The following is a 21,105-nucleotide window of genomic DNA, read 5'->3' on the forward strand; positions in this document are numbered from 1 at the left end:
AATATGAAAAATAAATTTTTAGGAGGGAAAAATAAATTTCAAAAATTATAAACGTAAAAAAAAAAAAGCAACCTAGCAAATCTCACTACCATAAAAATAGTATATTTTTCCCAACATGTTTAACTATACCCTTCAATCACCTCTTCATACAACAATGGCTTTGTACGGTAATTATCTATAGAGGAAAGAGAAAGATAATTAATTATTTCCTGTTACATGGTTAATCAAAAATTTCCTTAAATTATTTAACGTTTAGAAAAGTGATGTTAAGCCTCACAGTCATTGTTATTATATTATGTAAATATTTAAGGTTATTGTCAAATTTGGAGAAATATCTACAAAGGATCATTCTAAGATTTAAGGGCGTTTTCAGTTTTTTTAAGGTGATTTGCTGTGACTTGTCTTAAATATTTGTTGAATTGACAACATCATTAATTAGTTTTTCAAGATATCCTTATTGTTTGACTGAATTTGAATTTGAGTTGTATGTTATCATAAATGTAACTTTTATTATAAATCAGTGAGAAGTATACATTTTTCCAACATATTTATGAGTTACTTCTCTTCATAATTTGTGTTATCCAATAATGAAATTGCCTACGCCTTGTTTCAATACTGTATCCATTATTTTCTTTGCAGAGTTTACTACTTTTGGTATGATCTGAAATTTATTTTGTTACAATTCTCTTCTTGATGTCAGAATATTTCAGTTGATTCTATTCATTTTTTTCAGATTTTGTTTCATATCATACTAATTTTTCGATCTGATCTTTCTCTTTCTTTAAAGCTTCCCTTTATATGCATCCAAATTAGGGGTCTGTAGTTTCTCACATTCCCCATTTTTCCAAATTGTAGCTAAAATGAAATATTCAAGCCCCACCAACTTTTTTACAGGAGTGACTGAATTCATGTAAATATAGCTACCAAACCCAAACTAGATATTTCCCCAATGGGACTGCTCCATTGTTAGATTTCAAAAATGTCCATGGTCACTCCAATTTCAAATTTCAGTCGATATGAGGACACACATATATGACAGAGGGCCAGTTAAAGGGGCAAGAGACAATGGCCATAACAGATTATTGTTAAATGCTATACATTTGCAAATTTGTAAAAATATCACCATGTTTGCCTTGAAAGGAGCTCATGAAGCAAAGAGCCCTGAAGCTCAAGCATCCTTAGCTTCGGGGTAAGTAAATCTACCCCCGCATCTAGTAATATAGAGCTCCAGACCCTCTCTGAGCTTCAGGACGGCGGTGTATCTTGATGGAGATGAATTATGAATTCTCTCCTGTGCCTTAATAAGAATAGCAGACTCTCAGTATTTTAATAGCCCTTCAATAAGTAAGACATGCTAAATTAAATTATTCATAACTAAGCTTCAGTCCTCCCAGGGTGTGAAACATAGCATTTCCTTCTGGAGCCAAAACAATACCTGCTTGCTAGTTTTCTAGGTTATCTTTGGACAGCCATCGAGTGCGATTCCAAGGCATTTACTGGGCTGTGAAGTTCTCAGTCACACATTTGGATCCACCCCGAATTCATCCTACGTGTTTTTTAATCCAACCCAGCGGGGCACATCTAGAGGAAGATTTTTCATATACACACTGTCAAACACATATACCTTGTCATTTTGTTGATCTCCATCAACTGCCCAGAGGTGGTCATTCATTGTTGTCCTACGTACAACAGAATTGGGTTTTAATTGGGACATTTCATGGACCCTGGGAATTTAAAATTTCCCTCATCGATGGCACAGGATACCTGGATCTGTGCTATAAGGTAACAAGAAAGTTGACTTCGCCAGGGAACACAGACATGAAAACAAACAGAAACCAGCCTCCCAACGTCTTCTTTGAAAATGAATGTTGTGTGAAATCGGGTAACACACAGGAAGTTACTAGACACATAGGTAGCTCTTTCAGAAATGTCCTTCATGGATTGTGGACTTTAGAGGTTAGCCTTCTAAAGATAACTGTAGTCCCGTTAAGGAATCCAGTCCAGGCAGCGTGTCTGAGACACGCTTACTTGCTAAATGCTGTACCTAGTGATGGGACAAAAATGCAAAAACAACAACAAGTAAACAAAGTCCCATGCTCATTGTTTGCCAGGCTAAGTTCTGTGTGCTTCACATACATGAACAGATTTAATCCTTGCAGCACCCCTGTGAGGTAAACACTGTTATTATCTCCATTTTGTATGTGAGGAAGCAGAAGCATTTTAATAGACACTATAAAAATTTACCCCGATCACATGGTTGGTCCCTGGCTGTGTTACTTCAGGTAACACTAACTGCTACTACACATGAACCTCATCATTTATAAAGGCAAGAGTACAATAGGGGTTTGTTTATTTCTCACATAACAGCACTCAGGTGTGAACTTGTCTACAGACTAGCTCTCTTTCCCACAGTCCTCCTGACTGTTGGGGGTTCTGCCATTTTCAACAGGTAATTTCTAAGATCGTCTGGAAGTTGTATCCATTCCTGCAGCCAGGTGGGGAAAAGAGCATGGGCTAACATGCGTGCACGTTTTTTTCTTGGCCAGGTTTAGAGATCGCAAATGTTGTTATTCACATTTCATTGACTAGAACTCAGCTCTCTGTCGACACCTAAATGCCAGGGTGGCTGGGAGATTTGTCCATGAATCTCTTGCCACCTTAATTAAGAACAAATTTTGATAGAGTCCGTGTTCTTAACCTGTCTGAGCACTCTGCTGCCTCGAGAAGCATTGGGTACTCTCCGACCCAAACCACGTCAATATTTAGCACGTCGGGGGAGCAGGCCCAGTATGATAGAACTACGAAGCTGCAGACATTTTCTGGATGATCAGAAAAAAAGACATTAGAAACTCTGCCCTCTGACTGCACACCGCATGTGTGCCCGAGTTAGAAGGAGGGGTACTGTGAATGAGTGTCTGGGTCTAAGGCAGGGACCTTCAAATTGCAGGACTCCTCAGGGTCTCCAAGGCCTGTGCAGGGAGGCTGTAAGACCAAAACTGTTCTCGTAATAATACTAAAGTACCAGACACCTTTTGTACTCTCATGCTCTCCTGAGTGGAGTTTTCCAGCAATTACATGCCATGTGATATCACAACCCTTGAATGCAGAACCAGATATGAGAATTCAGTTCCTTATATAGACGGTGCCAAAAAAAAAAAAAAATGTATACACATTTTAAGAAAGGAAAAATCTGTATTAAAACTGTAGGACTCAATATATACCGATAACAAAAGATGAATTCAAGTCATGTGTATACATTTTTTTGGCACCCCCAGTGTTAAGCCAGACATTCAAGAGACTTACAAAAATGTAAAACAATGTCATTCTTCTCACTGATTTTTTTTCTTAGTTTGGAAAATATTTGTCATAAATATTTATGTTAACATGTTATATATAATTATTTTAAAGCAATTCATAAATACATATTTCAAAAATTTATTTTAGTCTCTCACCCAGTAAATATCAGAAGATATAACCCAATAAACAAAAGCTATTCAATCCTCACGTATTTACAGAAGTGAAAGGGGTCCTGAGACCAAACTTTGAGAACCATTCCTTTAAGTCATAGTAACCATGTCTACTAGAAAATCTTGACAAATTGTTAGTTATCCTGTGCTATGATTAACCAGCTGACTATCTCTTCCTCCTTTAGATGCATTAGTTAAAAACAGGTCCATTAAAGACAAAGCCATGGTCATTGAGAGGGACAGGTAAAAGTTCCCCCCACACATACACCCCACCCCTTCCCATATCATAATGCGTCAGAGTTTTAAAATAACAGCAAAGCGTCTCATTTTAGCATCTTTATTCTTCTGTTACCTTTTTTTTTTTTTTTTTCAATTTTCATATCCCTTCAGTAAATATGTATGGTGGCTATATTCAAATGACTATATACAAGATACCATTCTAGGTGCTCTGTGAGTGTAAAAATGACCAAGATTCCATTTTTATCCTTAAGAACTTACAATTTAATCAAGACGGAAAGGAAATGTAAGGTTAAACACAGTCTGTAAGAGAGGAATGCATGTAAGCGTATTTTTTAAGACTGAGAGATCACTGCAGTCGAGGTGATGAAAAAAGCTAAACCATTGGATTGGAACATCAGACAACGAGTAGGATTTTGAGACGTGTGGATGGAAAAAGGACATTCAGCTAAAGGGCATAGCCCGAGCTAAAGTGTGAAATTAGCAATCTGCAAAGCATGTCCAAGTAGGAGCAAGCTGCTGGGTTTATTGGAGGTGTACACGGTGTGTAGGGAAATAGTGGGAGATAAATCCAAGTAGACAAAAGGATTGGAACATTATTTAGTACTCGGGAGAGAGTCAGTGTGATTTAAGGAGATCAATTAGATTTGGGTGGCAGAGTGGATGTGAAGGAGAAAGAAAGATGAGTCAGTTAGAACTCTATTGCCAAAAAAGTCCAATGTACATGTTCTAAGAAAGAGAATAGAGATTACTTACTGTCCACTAGGACAATGCATCTTTATCTTTTTGGGGGGCACCCACTCCCTTCAGGATCTTGGAACGTTACAAACCGTCACTGCAATAACAGTACACAGAATGCACACAAACATTTGACTTCAATTTCATACACCCTCGATGTCCATCCCTGGGCCGATTTCAGAATCACTTCTCTATTTGCTTCAGGATGATAATCCATGCTACTCAAATATTTCTTAATCAAATTGTGCCATTCCTCAACTCCCGTGAATCCAGATTAGCTCTAGAGTCTCTCATGATATTCTGTAATTCTGCCAACCCTGGTAATCATAGTAGACCAAAGGAATGATATATTTAAAGAGGGGGGGAAAAAAAACAAAAAAAACCTTTCCATTCTGTTGACCTTCCTGCAGGTTTCACTGAAAATAGACGTGCCACATGTCTTTCTCTTCTCTGCTGCCGCGCCCTCCTGTCGCCCCTAATGAGTGTGACCTTAATGACCTTCCAGAATATCCATATGGCCCTTTTTTTCCTTCAACCTAGCAACACCATCCCTGCTCCACGAGGGTTTGGATTTCATAATTCTGTTCCTAAGCCTGCCCTCTCTCACTGCCTGGCATTGTGTGTCTGCCACAAGACCGAGCTGGCTCGTAAAACATCTCTTTATGTACTTTATTACTTAAACTCTTTTATTTGCCTGCAGGAGCCCTTTAACAAAATCACATTGAATTGACTTTCTCACACCAAATCAAATCTCCCCGGTCCCAGTTCAGTTGTCTTTGTCAATATGTATTTTATAAATGGAGTGAATTAACAGATGCTGTTGGAACAGAAGTGCTGGGGTAGCATTTATGTTTTTAGTGCTCTCTCTGGGCAGATGAGTTGTGTAGACGTGTTAGACAGGTATCTCGGCATGGAAGTCATGCTCGTCATTGCAGTGGATGTGCATTCTTAGCCATTTTCTTTGCACATATTTTATCCCTCTTTATTACTCTTTTTATCCTTAGTGTTTGCTTATATGGTTTTATCATTTCTGCCATTAGTCTTGGGTTGGATTTGATTATCTCGTTTAGTATTAAAAGATGGAAATTAAAGCCTCTCTGTCATTCCAAGAGGACAGGATTTTGTTTTTAAGCCGTGACAAACTGATTATGAAAGACCTTTAGAACTTACTGCCTTATTTCTATTATGAATGTTGACCATGCAGACTTTCATATAAAACTCTCGGTTGAAATTGTTTTGGGAAAGGGTACTGAGTTTTCATGTCCTGGACTCAGACTTTAGCAGGATGCATGACTGCTGCTGTTTATTCTATCCGGTGGGGTCTGGGAGCTTTGCAAAGAGGGAAGGATAGCACAGAACTCCATCCCAGGAGGTTGTACTGAAAGAATATTTCCCAGGAAGATTTCTATGACATAATAAGATTTTGAAAAACATAATATGGCTTCACTTATATGTGGCATATAAAACTGAAAGCAACAAACAAACAAGACCAACAAACAAAAGAATCGTGGACACAAATGGCAGTTTTGTGGTTACCGAAGGAGTAGAGGGGAGGGGGATGGTAGAAGAGGGTGAAAGGGGTCAAATACATGGTAATGGAAAGAAAACTGACTCTGGCTGGTAAGCACACAATGTAATATATAGATAGTGTAGACAGGTACACCTGAAACCTATGTAACTTTACTAACCACTGTCACCCAAATAAATTTAATAAAGATTTAATTAATTAATTAATTAATTAATTAATTAAAATTGGGGGAGCATTTTACTGTACTTTTCTGTTTTGCCGAGGTAGCTGTAGCGCCATCTACTGGTGGAGACAAGCGTGCGTTGCTTCCCTTTCATGCTCCTCCACCAATTCTGTTTGTCCTGAGAATGACTAATCACAGACCTTTTTTATTTTGTCACTCTTCTAGGCTTAAAATATAATACCTTGGCTTAAGAGGCGGTGCCCACGATCAATTCCAGAGTTCCACGATGAGCTGTCATAGTCCAGACTCCATTTTTTAGCACTGTGCTGACCTCATCGCAAAAGCATGATTCATAAGAGTTGGTCTTGTTTTTTTAAGAACACGAAGCACGTGTTTTGCACATTTAACCATTTAGAAATTCATCAGCCTTATATGTTTATACATGCTTTCATTTTCAGCCCTGGCCGTTACATAACCGTTGATAACATATCGGAAGTATTCATAACACGGCGAGTAAAAAATAAATTCCTTTCTCTACTATTTTCTCAGTTGGATCCAATACAGTGGAAGCTATCCATTGGAAATGTATGCTGTTTGTATAGATATGCACTGGATAAATATGCTGTTTGGTGTTAAACTCCTGATATTTCAATGCATACTATACCACTTTATTACCACCTGCATCTTGTTCAGAGAGACACTCCACCTTGGCCTCTAGAAAAATAGATCAATCCATCAATAATCCATCACCTATTTTGTTTTTCCTTGGGCATATTTAAAATTGTGCATCCTGTGTGTCAAAGTTCAAAAGTCAAGTGCTACATGTGATAAATTAGGTAGGGGTCAAAAGTTATTGCAATGCAGTTTCAGAAGATTGTCTGTCTCTGAATTTGCAGCTCATTCATGCTGAAGTGATGCACTATGGGAATTACTACCAAACTCTGCTCTGGAACAGCTGCTCTCCCTAAGTGAGTTAGTGCACGTCAGACATCTTTATGTCAGAATATTGCAGTGATGGATGCAGTCTTCAGAAAATGCTGCATAAAAATCTGGTGTGCCGTTCTGGCCATTAAGTGAAATTACTATTTGAATTAATGGCACTGTCACAGTTTATCTGTGCAAAGAATGAACGCTGATTAGGGTATTAAGTAATTAGCAATTTATCACACTGGAACAAGGTTGATAATAATTAAAGAAGTAATGGTTTACCAAAGAAACGGCAAAGGGAGTCACTTCTTGTTATGTGAGTGAAATCTGGGCTGAAAATTTTAATTCAGCGAAACAAAGATGAAGCTCTTTGTGAAAGAAAGCATCTTTTTACTAGTGTAAAAACAGTTCATTATCAAAATTTTAGTTAACCTGTCAAGAGTCCCTCAGAGCGATCAGATGACTGATTAGGAATTTCGAATTAGGTCAATGTCTGCATTTTGCTTTTATACTTAAAGCATGGTGAAACCATAAGGCAATTTGGGAATGGAGAGGGGGAATGCATTCTGCTCCCTATAGGGCCCGTTTTTCAGATTTTGATTGTTCTTTAAAATAGAAACTCAAATTATTTTAAGAAAACGGCTAGAGAAAAAAAAAAGAACAGTGAAAAATCCAAGGTGGTATTTAAATGTCTTAATGAAGGAAGCAGAAAAATGTCCACATGACATAAAAGTTGAAGTTGTGGATCTCTCTCTCTCTCTCTCTCTCTGATTTTTATCCATCATGATCAAGATTCAGGCTACAACAATGGCCCTGCTGTGTGTGTTTATTTGAGACAACTTCCTGGAAACGTTAAAACAACTGAAAATAATAACAAAGCTCCAAAGCAAACAGTTGACTTTTAAACCAATGACTTTGAGCAGTTATCACATTTAAATATGGCATGTCAAAACTCAGTTATGACCAATGTATGTATCATTAATCATAAATACTTTTGTTTAAATAATTGGGAGATAGTTTTGAAAGTGGGAAGATCAATGAGAAGGTTCTTTGAAGTCATATGTGGATACACATCTTTCTTAAGGCACATACCAAGCCAGTGTCTACTTGAAATGATTTTTTTTAAGTACTTAAAATTCCTTGGTCTGTTACTAGGAGCATCTTTCATAATGTAGGTGTTTGTACAAGACCGGATTAAATACTTCAGGACCCCAGGGCACTTTGAAGTTGGGGTTCTTTATGTTATTAGTGAGGACTGATAATAAATAAACAAAGTTCTAATTAAAATAAATGATTCATCACACCGTGCTCCTATATAAATTGATGTCAATTCTAATATGATAGCAGTGTGGGCTGGAGTATGGGCACCGTCATTTCGAGCTTAATCTGACTCTAGAGTATTGTGTATTTACTTGGGCTTTTCTGTCTGAATTTCTGCTGTATCTCTTAGGGAAGGATCTGAATGATCTAGTCGGTATCTCAGGCAGAGGTGTCTTTCCTGGAGATGTGATGCTCCCGGGAAGTTCTTTCTGCCGCTGCCCCCGACCTCTTACCCATGTCTAGCGATGTGTCTAGGATACCATGTGGTTTAAAATATGGTAACCGAATGGTTCACCTAAATAGTGAGCATGCTCAAGGGGATGTAAATCTATCTCATGAAGAAAGAGTGGTGATGGTGGCTGCTGGATTGACAAAAAGAAAATGTTGGCAGAGTATAGCCTTAGGAATAGAGACAGTGGAAATGTAATGGCTGTGTGCGATGTCAGAGGGGCAGTGGATGGGGGGAGGGGTTTGTCACTGTGTGAGGGATATAAATGATAAATATCTAACTGTTACATTGTTTGGTGCACCTGAAACTAATAAAAAAATGTTTAAAAAAAAAAAAAAAAAGTTAAAAAAGAGAAAAAAAAAGTAAATGTGAGTACCCTAGACAAGCCAGGCAAAGTCTCACAAGGCTTCTGCTGCAGTGTCTTCAGGTCTAGAATGGTGCTGCCTCTCTACTCTGTCTGGCCTCTTATCCCAGAGTGCTTGGGTGACCTTTCCTCCCCTGTGAATTTCTAGACAGTTCTTCTGAGTCCCTCTTTTATAAGTATGCTTCCTTCTGCCAGAAGATGTTATCATCACAAAATGGGCAGGCAATTCTCATGACAGAAATCAGAGCTTTTTTTATGGAGCTTGGAGAAGCATAGCCCCACCGAATGAATTTGGAACACTTCCTCTTGTGTGTTCTTTAGCTAATTAGTGTCTAGTGCCTTCGGTAAGAAGGACCCCTCACTGCACATTTAAATCACCTTGGTCGGGAAATGCTACCTTCAGTATTGTACCATTTCAGCAACTGCCTGAGTCTGACATTTTTATACCAAGCTTTATAGCACCCTCAGTTTTCTTCCCTTTTTTAAATTTCATATTCATATATAACGTTTTATCGTTGCAGGGATGTTCTGTTGTGGGCAGGATTATGTGAATGTGTCACATACCATATGCTGCCCAGCTTCCAGTGGAGAGTCTAAAGCACACGTTAAAAAGAATGACCCGGTGCCAGTAAAATGCTGTGAGACTGAACTTATTCCAAAGAGCCAGAGATGCTGTAATGGAGTTGGATATAATCCTTTGAAATATGTTTGCGCTGACAAGACTTCAACTGGAATGATGATGAAGGTAATTGATAGAAACCTTCTCAGAGGCACTGATTTGACAACGGAGAGCACGATACATTGTTCATAACTATTTTTCTAAAATAGGAATATAAAAACTCCTGTGTGCATTATTCATTTTCGCATTACATCCATATTAATACCAAATGAGTTCACTATGATTGATGTTATTGCAATGAATTCTAAAGGAATTAATAATGATTAGCTGTTCCCTGGGAGCTGTACCCCGCACTTGAGATTCGGGCAAGACTGAAAGTCTCTGTGCCCTCAAGAGCCAGCACATGTCCTCTGGGGCCTCGTTGCATTCCCGTGGGTGCTTGGATGGAAACAGGGGATGTTCTGGCATCTTCCCTGTAGGCCCACAACCATAACCCACCCCTTTTTTTGGGGGGATACCTTACATCCAGCAGATTCACTTAGCTGTTTTTATACCCTATTCCTTGAGACCCAGGTGAGCAAAGGTCGCTGTCAACCCCAAAAGTGAGTAGGGGTTACACCCAATGGGGTGTAATTATTTGTGTTTATGTGCTGAGATGTTTCACATGCGGCCTCGTCGTATGTGTGAGCATTACATTTGAGCAGGACTTCAGATACCTACCATTTTGTCTCATTTGTTTACTTGGTGCTGTTTTCGTTTTCTCCTTTTCCTTGCTTTGTGTCGGCTTCCTCTGAGTTTTTCTTTTTGCTTGTTCTTTCCCTTTGTTTTTAAATCTCTTTTTTCCACCGGTGGTTGATTGGAACTCTCTGTGCATAGGTGTCCATGAGTAGGATAAGCGTGTGGCAGCGTGGCTTTTTGTCAAGGAATCACGATACCAAGAATCCTTAGCAAGTACACTTAATTGACTACCCTTAATTAGCTATCCTAGGTTGGGGTGGGATATATGCCTGGCTGCCACTGTATGAGCAATTGGGTAAGAAACAGGGCTGGAGTTCTCACTGTGCAATATGCGGACTTTTATTTTATTTTCTCACTCTAGCACCAGACTTTTATCTTCCAGTGGACCTTCTCTATTCCCTTTAATTTCACCAATTCTTTCCTAAGCGTATCTCTTTTTGTAAAACTCTGCCAAATGCAACTAGCCTCAACACACACATGCTCCTAATGTTCTAGCTCATGACCCCTTCCCTTAGAGCTGAGACCTCAGGTGCACTTGGCAAGCTTTGACCAGGCATCGACTTACCAAATGTTTTGCCATGACATGACGGGGCTCCCCAACTTCCCAGACTCCCCAGTAGGTGTTTCTGTGCCACTGCCTGCTTTCCCACTAAGCCAGTGCTACAGACTTGAGGGTTTTGTTGTTATCAAGGCAACATCCAACTTTGTATTATAGCCAGGACACACTAAACTGTGCTGAGATGAAAACAAATGTACTCACACATGGAATGACTCCACAGAATTATTTTTCTTTTTAATTTTTCACATTGCAATCCAATGTGAGGTAGATAGCTCTCCTCTAAGCAATGTCCCAGGAACCCAGCCCCTTCCATCTGCTGGTGCTTCATACACAGCGCTGAGGTCACAGTGGAAAGGGGGAGAGAGCAGGCGATTACATATGTATGGGCCTTACCTGCATGCATGATGCATGCTTTCTGTACATGAGCCACACAGACATTTCTACTCACATGGCTCCTTGTATTGCAGCCAGGCTTGAAAGTCTAGATTCCCAGGAAGAAAAGGCAAACATGGCCACCACTGAGTGCGTGGCACTGTTTCTGCCACATCCGTCTATTCCCCAGCTCCCCAAAACCTTTGAGCTGGTCTGTGTGTGTTAATTCCCTCCCTGTCTCCTTCAGCTTTCTATTCTCCTTTATGGTTATGGGATGAGCCGTAAGAGGAATTGGTGACAAATAAAGGTGATCAGTTCATCATATTTAAATTGAAGGCCTACTCTGTTTTTCTGAAGCAACTTTATTTTGACTGTCCTAGCTTTGGGAGAATAATTTCACTTATTTTCTGTTAAGAGAGGGGTTGAATGCAGATCAATTTTAAGTAGCAAAACATATACATGATGCTACCTATATAGAGAGAAGGGGGAGTAGAGTTCTGAACAGTAAGGGTATTGCTGTGTTTTTATATCCTGCGCTTTGGGATGAAGGGGTATTTCATTTTCTGAGATTAGAATATACTAGTACTTACCAATAACTATAAAAACCAGAGATTCATCAGAGAATTTACAAATATAGATAATAATGATTGTAATGACAGTTCATGAACTACTGGGAATTTCTACAACTTGGATGAGGAATACTTTTTGTAAGTCCAACTTTCCCAACAGGACAGGAAGTGAGAATCCTCAAATATCATGTTCTTTATTTTCTCTAAAACTCCATTAGGAACATTAGGAAAGTGTCAACGTAACAGCAATAAAACAACGACCACTGTTATCTGTAGTGTCTCTATTGAGTCCCAGGCATTTCCCGGTGTTACCTTATTTCATTCCCCAACAAACCTGCGTGCTAAATTTCCATTTTCTCACTGGAGAAGCAGAGGCTTTGCAAGTATAAGTGACTTGGCTCAAGGTCACAGAACTAGGAACTTGTAAAACTGGAGTTTTGAATCCAAATCTGTGTCATTTCAAAGTAAGTGCTCCTTCTAGAATACAAACTGCCTGCATTTCTTTTTATGAATTTTGAGATATCCATTCGTGAACTCGGTGGAAGAAAAATTCATTTGAAAGTCATACAAAACGACCCCACATATGTCTAAATGGAGTTGTACCATCCTCTTTCCCCACCCCTACCGCCTGGCTCAGGAAACCAGAGACTGCAGGACTCCATGCCCAGCGCCTGTGGAAGCCACAGCCCTCTGCGGCAGCTGTGACACCAACCTCACCAGCCACAGTTGTCCTGTCATCAGAGGACCTCACGGTTCCACAGAGCAGGCGTCAATGGAGGGCATGTGCTCCTCTGCGGAAGAGACTGTTCACACGGGAAGTGTAAACACGCTTTCCTTCACAGGTAACGGAAAGTGACCGCCTGCCCTGGCTGTGGAGGGAAAAGCTGCTGAAATGCAGATTGATTTCACTCTGACATTACCTCCCTCCTTAACATAGCATCAGTTAATTCCGTCACAGTTATGGGCCACCTAGTTACAGGGTAATTAAAGGCATAGTCTGGATTTGTTCAAAATTAGTAGTTTACATACTTTTTTTTAAGTCTAACTTTAAACAAAGATGTATGCAGTTTTAAAGTAAATCTGTAAAGAAGGAAGAACAGAGACCAAAAAATAAGTTGTGTGTCCTTTTTGGGCATATCCAGTTAATTATCAGGAGAACAAATTTTCTTTCTCCAAAGGTTGATGGCAGGCTCTCGATAAATGCAAGGAATGGATGTTGCTACAGTTGAAAGCAGAAAAGAAGAAGAAACCTATCTTATCCTAGGATCGAGCAGTGTTATTGTGAGGACGAGGTTACTTGCTCAGTGCAGTCAGTTTCGCTTTCCTGATCTCGGGTCCAGGGCTAGAGACTACTCTTCTGCAGCCTGGTGTTTCCCCAACGTGACCATCATCTTGGGAACACAGTTAAATGAACATATTAATCTCCAAGCCCCATCTTGGCCATACTGAATTAGTCCAAAACGGTGGTTCTCAGGTTTGGCTCAGGGGAGTGAAAAACACGATAAAATTTAGAATCATCTTCACAATAGTTCCGCCATCTATTACATCTGCATTATTCATCCATTTACTTAGGTCCCTACAGAGTTTTATTTTTGTTCTTCAAAAATTAAGCATTTATGTGTACACATACATCATCTAGAGTCAAATATAGTACATTTAAGTGACATAATACAAGCAAGCTAAGGTTAAGTAAACAGAAAAACATTCTTAATAGGAGACTGAGAGTCAGATCTGTGATGAAAGTAACTTGCTGTGGTAAGAAGTGAGATTGAAACCATGCCATCTTTAAGAGTGGCAGATTTGGAAAACTCCTACTCCTGTCCCTTCCACCTGGAATGTCCTTTGTCAGCATACACTTAAGGCTTAGGTTGAGACTTGTGTCCCCGGTTCAGGCTTCCCAAGTCCAGCCCCCTCTCTCTGTGATGTTCACCATGTCTGCATATGTCATGTGCATTTGGACACATGTCCCGTATATCCTACTGGATGTACATATCCATATGAATAGGACACATTGTTTACTTTTACCTCATGTTTGGATTTAGCACACTGTAAGCAAACAAAAAATATTTATTGCAATGCGTTTAATTAGGGAAAGCCTCAGGATAGGGCATAGTTTGTCGGACCCTTCGGTCTCCTCCCACTCCCAGTTACAAGATTAAATGATAGACCCTCTGTGAGGACAGAGTCCCAGAGAGCAGTTTCCAGGCTCTCGGCCTCATGTGGAGAGGTGCTGGCTCGGGTAGTAGATGCACATCAGCTGTGACTAATTGACCATCAGCTGTAACCAGTTAGCCAATTAGCCACTGATAAAAGTGCTGCGACTGCACTGGTTGGTCAGTCGGTCAGTTGGGAGGCAGAGAAGCGGACAGCGGGTTGCAGGTCGTGTGGATCCAGCCGCCAGTGAGACTATAGTAGTGTGACTCCCCTATCTATGGCTCCATGGGTGTTCCTTTTTGTCCTAGACACATCCTGCGTTCTTATGTGGGAAGCAGGACCAGAGGCCCCGCAGGCCGCCCTGGACGACAAATGGCAAAGCGAGCAGGATCCCCCGCACGACACCCTCATTTTACAGGGATTGGGTTTCCAGCTAAGAGAGTTTACTGCTTTTATCTTTCCTTTGTGTTCAAGGTCAAAATTTTGGAAGTCTTTCGAAACATATTTGCAGTAGCCCTCTTTGGAAGAGAATAGATGTTTACACCTACTGATAGGATATTATGAGGGATTTTAACATCCGTATTTCAGATAGTTTTGCCTGCCAGAAAATACTAGTAATGCGAAAAATAAAATTTTCTTTTTCATGAAATAATTAAGTGCTCAAGTGATGCTAAAACAAATTCCTCTGAGACCAATTTAGACTGTCAGCCTATTTTAGAAACTTACAATTAGAAGCTGGCACGACTAGTTGACCAAAATCCATTCATTCATATAGCCATTCATTTAATCAAAAAATATTCATGAAATCCTTGCTACTAACCAGTCACTGTACTGGGAACGACAGCTCTAAAGACAAACAAGAATTTCCATCTGGAATTTTCAGCCTAAATGAAGAGGCAGGAAAATAATATACAATCACAGTGTCATGTAAGAAATGATGTGCCTGCAAGTGCTGTGATGTAAGAAAACGTAGAATGCTTTCGAAGAGTATCACAAGGGCACGTGGCCCAGACTGGAGAAGTTAGGAAAGACTTCAGGATACTGTGCCTGAGCTCTGAGAATCAGAGGGCAAGTGGGAGCCTCTCAGGTTAAGGGAAGGCGGGCCAAGCACAGAGGGCTGCGTATGCAAAGCACAGGAAGCAAGGGAAAGCCCAGCAAGTTTGAGAAGCTACAGGCCATCACTATGGACATAGCACAGTGTCGGAGAGTGAGAGCAGTAGACAGAAGGCAAAGAGCATGGTCGAATTAGGAAGGCCTCCTAAGGCACACTACAGAGCTCATCTTTACGCAGCAGTGAGTACCTTTTGCTTAGAGCTTTTCAAGCGATTGAAGGACAGAATCATATATTTTTTGAAGGATTACTCTGTCAGTGAAAGCAATGATTGAAGACAAATATGTAGGGGACAATTAAGCAATTAACAGGTAAATAATGAACATCCATACCTCCCCAAAACCAAAACCCTCTGTTACTAGAAGACTGACTCCATATAACATACAGAATAATTCTGAGATAAGTTAAACAAAATCAAAGGAATTGGAGATTTTGATAAAGGAAAAAGAAAAGCTCTGAAAAAAGAGAAAGATTGAAGAAAGACAAAATTTCAGCAAATGATTCATTTTATTTAAAATAGTGATGGTTTTAACAAAATGATGTTTTTATGGGGTGAGAGCATTGTTGAAAGAACAGGACTCACAGGAAAACAAAGAAACAGCATAAGAGATGAAAGAGTGAAAAGGAGCAGAAGGAAAACAATGGAGGAAACAATAGGAATGCAGCACGGAGACCTGTGGCCACTGAAATTAGAAGTGGGGATGTGGGCTGAAGGGTATGAAATAGCAGTCGTTAGCAATGGATACTTTAATCTGCTGCAGCAAAGAGATCCAGCAATATAATGACCGTCTGTGGGTAGGTGGATGAGCTGGGCATCTCAGCCCCACAGTTTTTCAAGACTCCAGATTCCTTCCATCTTGTGGCTCATCACACTTCCGGTCATGCCCTCATCCACATGGTGTGGCTTGAGTTTCCACAGCATCCTAGTTCCAGCCCATCAGAAGGGGACAAAAATGGCAATAGAAGGCAAGTGATTTCCTCTTTAGAGGGTGATGCCCAAGTTGCCCATATCACTTCCCTGTCCCTTCCATTGTTGAGATCTGAGTCATGTGACCACATCAAGCTGCAGAGAAAACTGGGAAATGTAGTCTCTAGACAAGAGGTCTCTGACTAGAATAGAAGGCGAATCTGGGGACTCGCTGGTGGTTATCACAGGTAACAAGGGGCATATAACTTTTGACCAGAGAAAATATAGAGAGATGATAGTCCCTTACGTTTGTATAGCTATTTACATTTTATGAAGTTCTGCCATATTACTTATTGCGTTTTATTTTTATACTAATTCTGTAAAGTAGTCAGCACAGGGTTAATTATAAGGAAGTGGATGTAAGAAGAATTTGGTCAAACAAGCCAGGTGGGTGGACTGAGAATTAATTCCATGTAGAAATGAAGACAAAGCAGGTTATCCAGGCAGCCAAGGAGGGGGGCCTCTGCTCTATTCCTCCACAAAAAAATACATACATGCATGCATACATACATGCATGTGTACACACACACACACATATATACTCATATGTACATGCACACACATGTGTACCTGCAGACATGTACTCATACATGCATACATGCATGCATACACACGTTCATGCACATGCAATTGTATACATTCATGCATACATATATACACATATTCAAAACTTACAAAAGTAAGTGGAAAATAGATGTAAATAATTAAACTTTCAATTGTGTTTTTTTGTAAATTTGTGGCATTTGTACTTCTGAAATTATTAAAGCTTAAAAGTGCACTGAGACTTTTGGGGCATGATTGAATCATGTGGATGATTAGCTAATACAATTTTTGCCAGTCCAAAAAGCTCAGCAAATTTGTTTTGTTGTTTTAATTAGATTGGTTGTTTTTGCTTTTGATCTCAGTTCTGGCTTGGTAGATGAGGAGTGTGAATCACTTTTCCTCACTAACCATAATAAACTAAGTTTCAAGTTCCGTATCTCATAACAACTGTATTATAATTCATATACGACTTTAATAAAGTAATACCATGTTTCCCTGAAAATAACACCTAATCGGAAAATAAGCCCTAGCATGATTTTTCAGGGTGACATCCCCTGAACATAAGCCCTAATGCGTCTTTTGGAGCAAAAAATAATATAAGACCCGCCCTTAGTTTAAGGGAAACATGGTATTAACACTGTAATAATTGATGAAATTTATAATAATGAAACTATAAAAGAATGTTGATGAACCTGACTCGTATAGAAGTAAAGGGAACGTGAATTTGTGAAGTATTCACGTCTAAGGTACGTTAGTCCAGGGCTTTATTTTTTCTTTAATGTATCCATGTTTCTCTTGTCAGAAAAGGTGAATTTTATTCTGTAAAATTCCACATCTGTGCATCTATAAAGCATGTAAAAATTTTACAATTAAGAAAATCAAGGCATTAGAGTTTTATTTACACATGATAGGGTTAGAACATTCAGTATTTTTTCAAGTATAAATATTTTTATGTTTCTTTTCAAAATGATGGTAAAAAAATTAAGATTAAAGATAATTTTACAGTTCGATGTGTATCTTTGTAGATGAGACCCTGGAGCCCTACACAACGTATGAGTACCGGCTGTCTGCATGGAATGGCTACGGGAGAGGATTCAGCAAAGCTGTGAGAACCAGCACGAAGGAAGATGTGCCTCAAGGAGTGAGCCCCCCTCGGTGGATCAAAATGGATAATCTCGAAGATGGAATAGTCTTAAGCTGGAAGAAACCTATACGATCAAACGGTACAAAGCTACTTTTAAAATAGAAATAACACAGCCCTGTAAATCCATCAGGAAATTGAAATAAGTGTAATCTACATTTAACTGAACCCCTAACATGGTCTGTGCCCTTGTAAATTTTAAGCCCCCGTTTTTGGTGGGGTTTTTTTGTTTTGTTTTTTTTTCTTGAATCTGAGCTATATCTGAGCTACTTTTAAATAAGCAAAGTGTGTTGTGGGAAAGCAAACTAGTTTTAATATTGCAAGTTAATCTGTCTGCTAGTGGGGGGAAATAAACATAAATGATTAGCGATGTCAAGAATTTGCATCCTCCATAAGAGTGAGTATAATGAACAGCAACTTGAACATAGCGATATCATAGCAAATTAAAATCAAGTAATGCCGTATTGTTCCATTTCTTCAGAACGCTAAGGCATGTAAGTTGTTTGCAAATAGTCAGAAGGATATGTCACTCAAATACAGGCATTTCTCTGCCTCACTTAGGTCTTATCATTTACTACATCCTTCTCCGAAATGGAATCGAATGCTTTCGGGGAACATCCTTAACCTTCTCTGATACAGAAGGAATCCAACCGTTTCAGGAATATTCATACCAGCTGAAAGCCTGCACAATTGCTGGCTGTGCCGCCAGCAGCGAGGTGAGGGGGCTTTGCCTGAACTGTGGAAAGGGGTACCTGGGGTGAAGACCATTAGAAGTTCCAGGTGGTGACTGAGTTTTCCAGTGACAGAATATGGTGTTCCCCTGAGGGTCGTGTTAAGTAGGGTATCCAGGTGGCATCTCAACTGAGTCCTGACACTTATGCCTGAAAGGAGAAATCCCTGGAAGAAAGACTTGTCCAAATATCAACTTTACATGAAAAACAAACAAACAAACAAAAAACCTTGGACCAATATATCCTTTCTATCACACTTTTTCTCCATCAGCTAGTTTTAGATGTTCTTCCATAAATCTGTATTAATTCCCCCAACCAGTACTCATATTAAAAGGGTTTCTGTTTAAATACCATTTCAACAAAAGTTGTCTGCTCTCAAAAAACAGAGAAAAGGACAAAAGAGCCTGGCACAGAAAATAAAATGGTTCCAAGGCTTCTGCAGCAGCCTTGGCAAGAAATGATAAAGACCTGAGCTCAGGCAACAGGGATCAGAATGGAGAATACCAGAAAGTGACAACAGATATCAAGGGACAAAAGTGACAGGACTTAGTGGTCAGCCATATTCAGAAGACTAAAAGGAAAAAGTCTTGGATATTTTCAAGGTACCTGCCTGGAGCAGTGTATGGATCACGGTGCCATTGTGCAAGGGCATTTAAAAAATAATAATAATAAAAAATAAAAAGTTAAAAGTTAAGATCAGAATTTTAAAAGTTTTTAAATATATATTTATGAGGAGGAGCAGACAGCAGGCGAGTGGAAGAAAATATGATTTGGCACTTTAAGTGAAAGCCTCTAGTCAGAAGCTTAATTAAGAAGTGACTGACGTTTGCTAGAAAGATGTCTGAGGGAAGCAAACGTAAGGTGTTTGAATACAGCCATCTAAGCAGAAGACCGTGGGTGGTGAGCATTGCGGAAGGCCACCAAACGAAGGAAGAAAACCTCACAAAGGAGACGGGCAAGAAACCACCAAACGGTTTAGGAGGAAAACAAAGAAAGAGCCATTCACAGGAGTCGATCTAGTCAGCACTGACTCTGTACATGTAGTTAAAACTTCAGAACAGCCTTTTCACACACTTGTGCAAGGACCATCCGAGTGAAACAGTGAGACCACATTCAGCTTCTTATTCAGTAATCCCCGGAAGCACCTCTGAGCACGTCACCACTGAGCATGTCACCGCTGAGGCAGATGGCATCTGATTGGCCCAATCAAAAGTTATTGTCCGGACAGTCCTAGAAACACTGTGCTTTCTGCACAGACACAGCTCATGCCTACCAGATGTCAAAAAAGTTGGTTAAAAAGTGAAATCAGAAATTATGTGGAGAAAAAACCCACATGCAACCCATTTTCATCCAAAGTTATATTTTGATGATGTTGAGCAAATAACTGGTGTATTTATCCTTTTTTAAATTTCTTCTCACTTGATCCTTTTTCTAGAACACCAGTGCAAACACCATAAAGTCATCCTGGGTATCACAGGAAGAGTAGAAAAAAAAAAAAAGTCTGCCCATTTATACTGTTCAAAGCATATTATATGCAAGCAAGTTCAGATGTGGGTTTTGCTCCATATTTACTGGTGTTTAAAATGTACAAAATCAGGCTGTTAAAATGCAAAGACACTGGTGGGCCATATGGAAGAGAGTTATCGGGAGTTCTCCAGGAAGATGGTTTGCCAGGCAGATTTGACTTGTTTAAACTGAGAGCTGCACTCTGCCTTCAGAATCGTTGTTGAACCTGTTGTGATAAATGGTAGTCTAAGACTTATGTAATGTATTCAAGGTCAGATTTTATTGTTTAAATAGGATGGGAGGGAAAGAATCCAAAAAGGGGACTGCTTCTCCGAACCCCTGTTAATGATATGCCAGGCCAGATGACAACATTTTAAAACAAAAGTGACATTCTCATTGATCAGAAGACCTAGTGCACTATTACAGTAAATTGCGGTTTAATTCCTGTGTTTTCAGGTAGTCGCAGCTACTGCCCACGGAGTTCCACACAGCATCCCGCCAGCTGGGATCACAGCCCTCAGTGCAGAGGCACTGCTCGTGAGCTGGACTGTCCCTGAGAAACCAAACGGCATCATTAAAGAGTACCAGCTCCGGCAGCTTGGGACAGGTCTCATCTACACTGACACGGCTGACAGCAGGCAGCGTGCGGTCACAGGTAAAAAAAAAAAAAAAAAAAGGAAAACCTACCGGAAAAGTCTGTCACTGTGATTAGGGGGGCAAAGCATCCCAGGGGTGTGTGTTTGATATATGAGGTCGCTTCGAAAGGACATGTTCTCTTGACATATGGTCAGATTCCACTTATCCACGCTAATAGAAGAGCCCACACTGGCAGCAATAAGCCACACCAGCAGATCACTTCAGAAATAATTTATATTTGGCTTTGCTATGCATTATGTGTAGGGTTTTTGCATCAATATTAAGTTTTTGGTTGTTGTTTTTTTCTAGACAAACAGTAAGATGCGTTTTCACTCCCCAAGGATATACTCATAGATAATGGAACTAGGGTAACCAAGGATGTACTGGAAGGCAGGGAAAAATCAGCTAGAGGCTAACTTTTATCTACTAGGTAGGTAATTAATACACAGAATAGTTGACAGTTGACTGGCTGCGACAACTTATTAA

General features: G+C 39.7%; 1 protein-coding gene across 1 annotated transcript in view; it reads left to right on the forward strand.

Moving 5' to 3' along the window:
- Positions 1-21,105, forward strand: part of USH2A (usherin) — a 582,349-nt gene that overhangs the window by 430,753 nt on the left and 130,491 nt on the right. Inside the window, exons 50-54 of the mRNA XM_074316330.1 lie at positions 9,495-9,718; positions 12,468-12,672; positions 17,631-17,828; positions 18,308-18,462; positions 20,440-20,638. Of these exons, the coding sequence (XP_074172431.1) occupies positions 9,495-9,718; positions 12,468-12,672; positions 17,631-17,828; positions 18,308-18,462; positions 20,440-20,638 (981 nt within the window). The remainder of the gene's footprint in view (positions 1-9,494; positions 9,719-12,467; positions 12,673-17,630; positions 17,829-18,307; positions 18,463-20,439; positions 20,639-21,105) is intronic.

This window comes from Rhinolophus sinicus, linkage group LG12 (assembly GCF_036562045.2).
Source record: "Rhinolophus sinicus isolate RSC01 linkage group LG12, ASM3656204v1, whole genome shotgun sequence".
NCBI classification, from domain to species: Eukaryota; Metazoa; Chordata; class Mammalia; order Chiroptera; family Rhinolophidae; genus Rhinolophus; species Rhinolophus sinicus.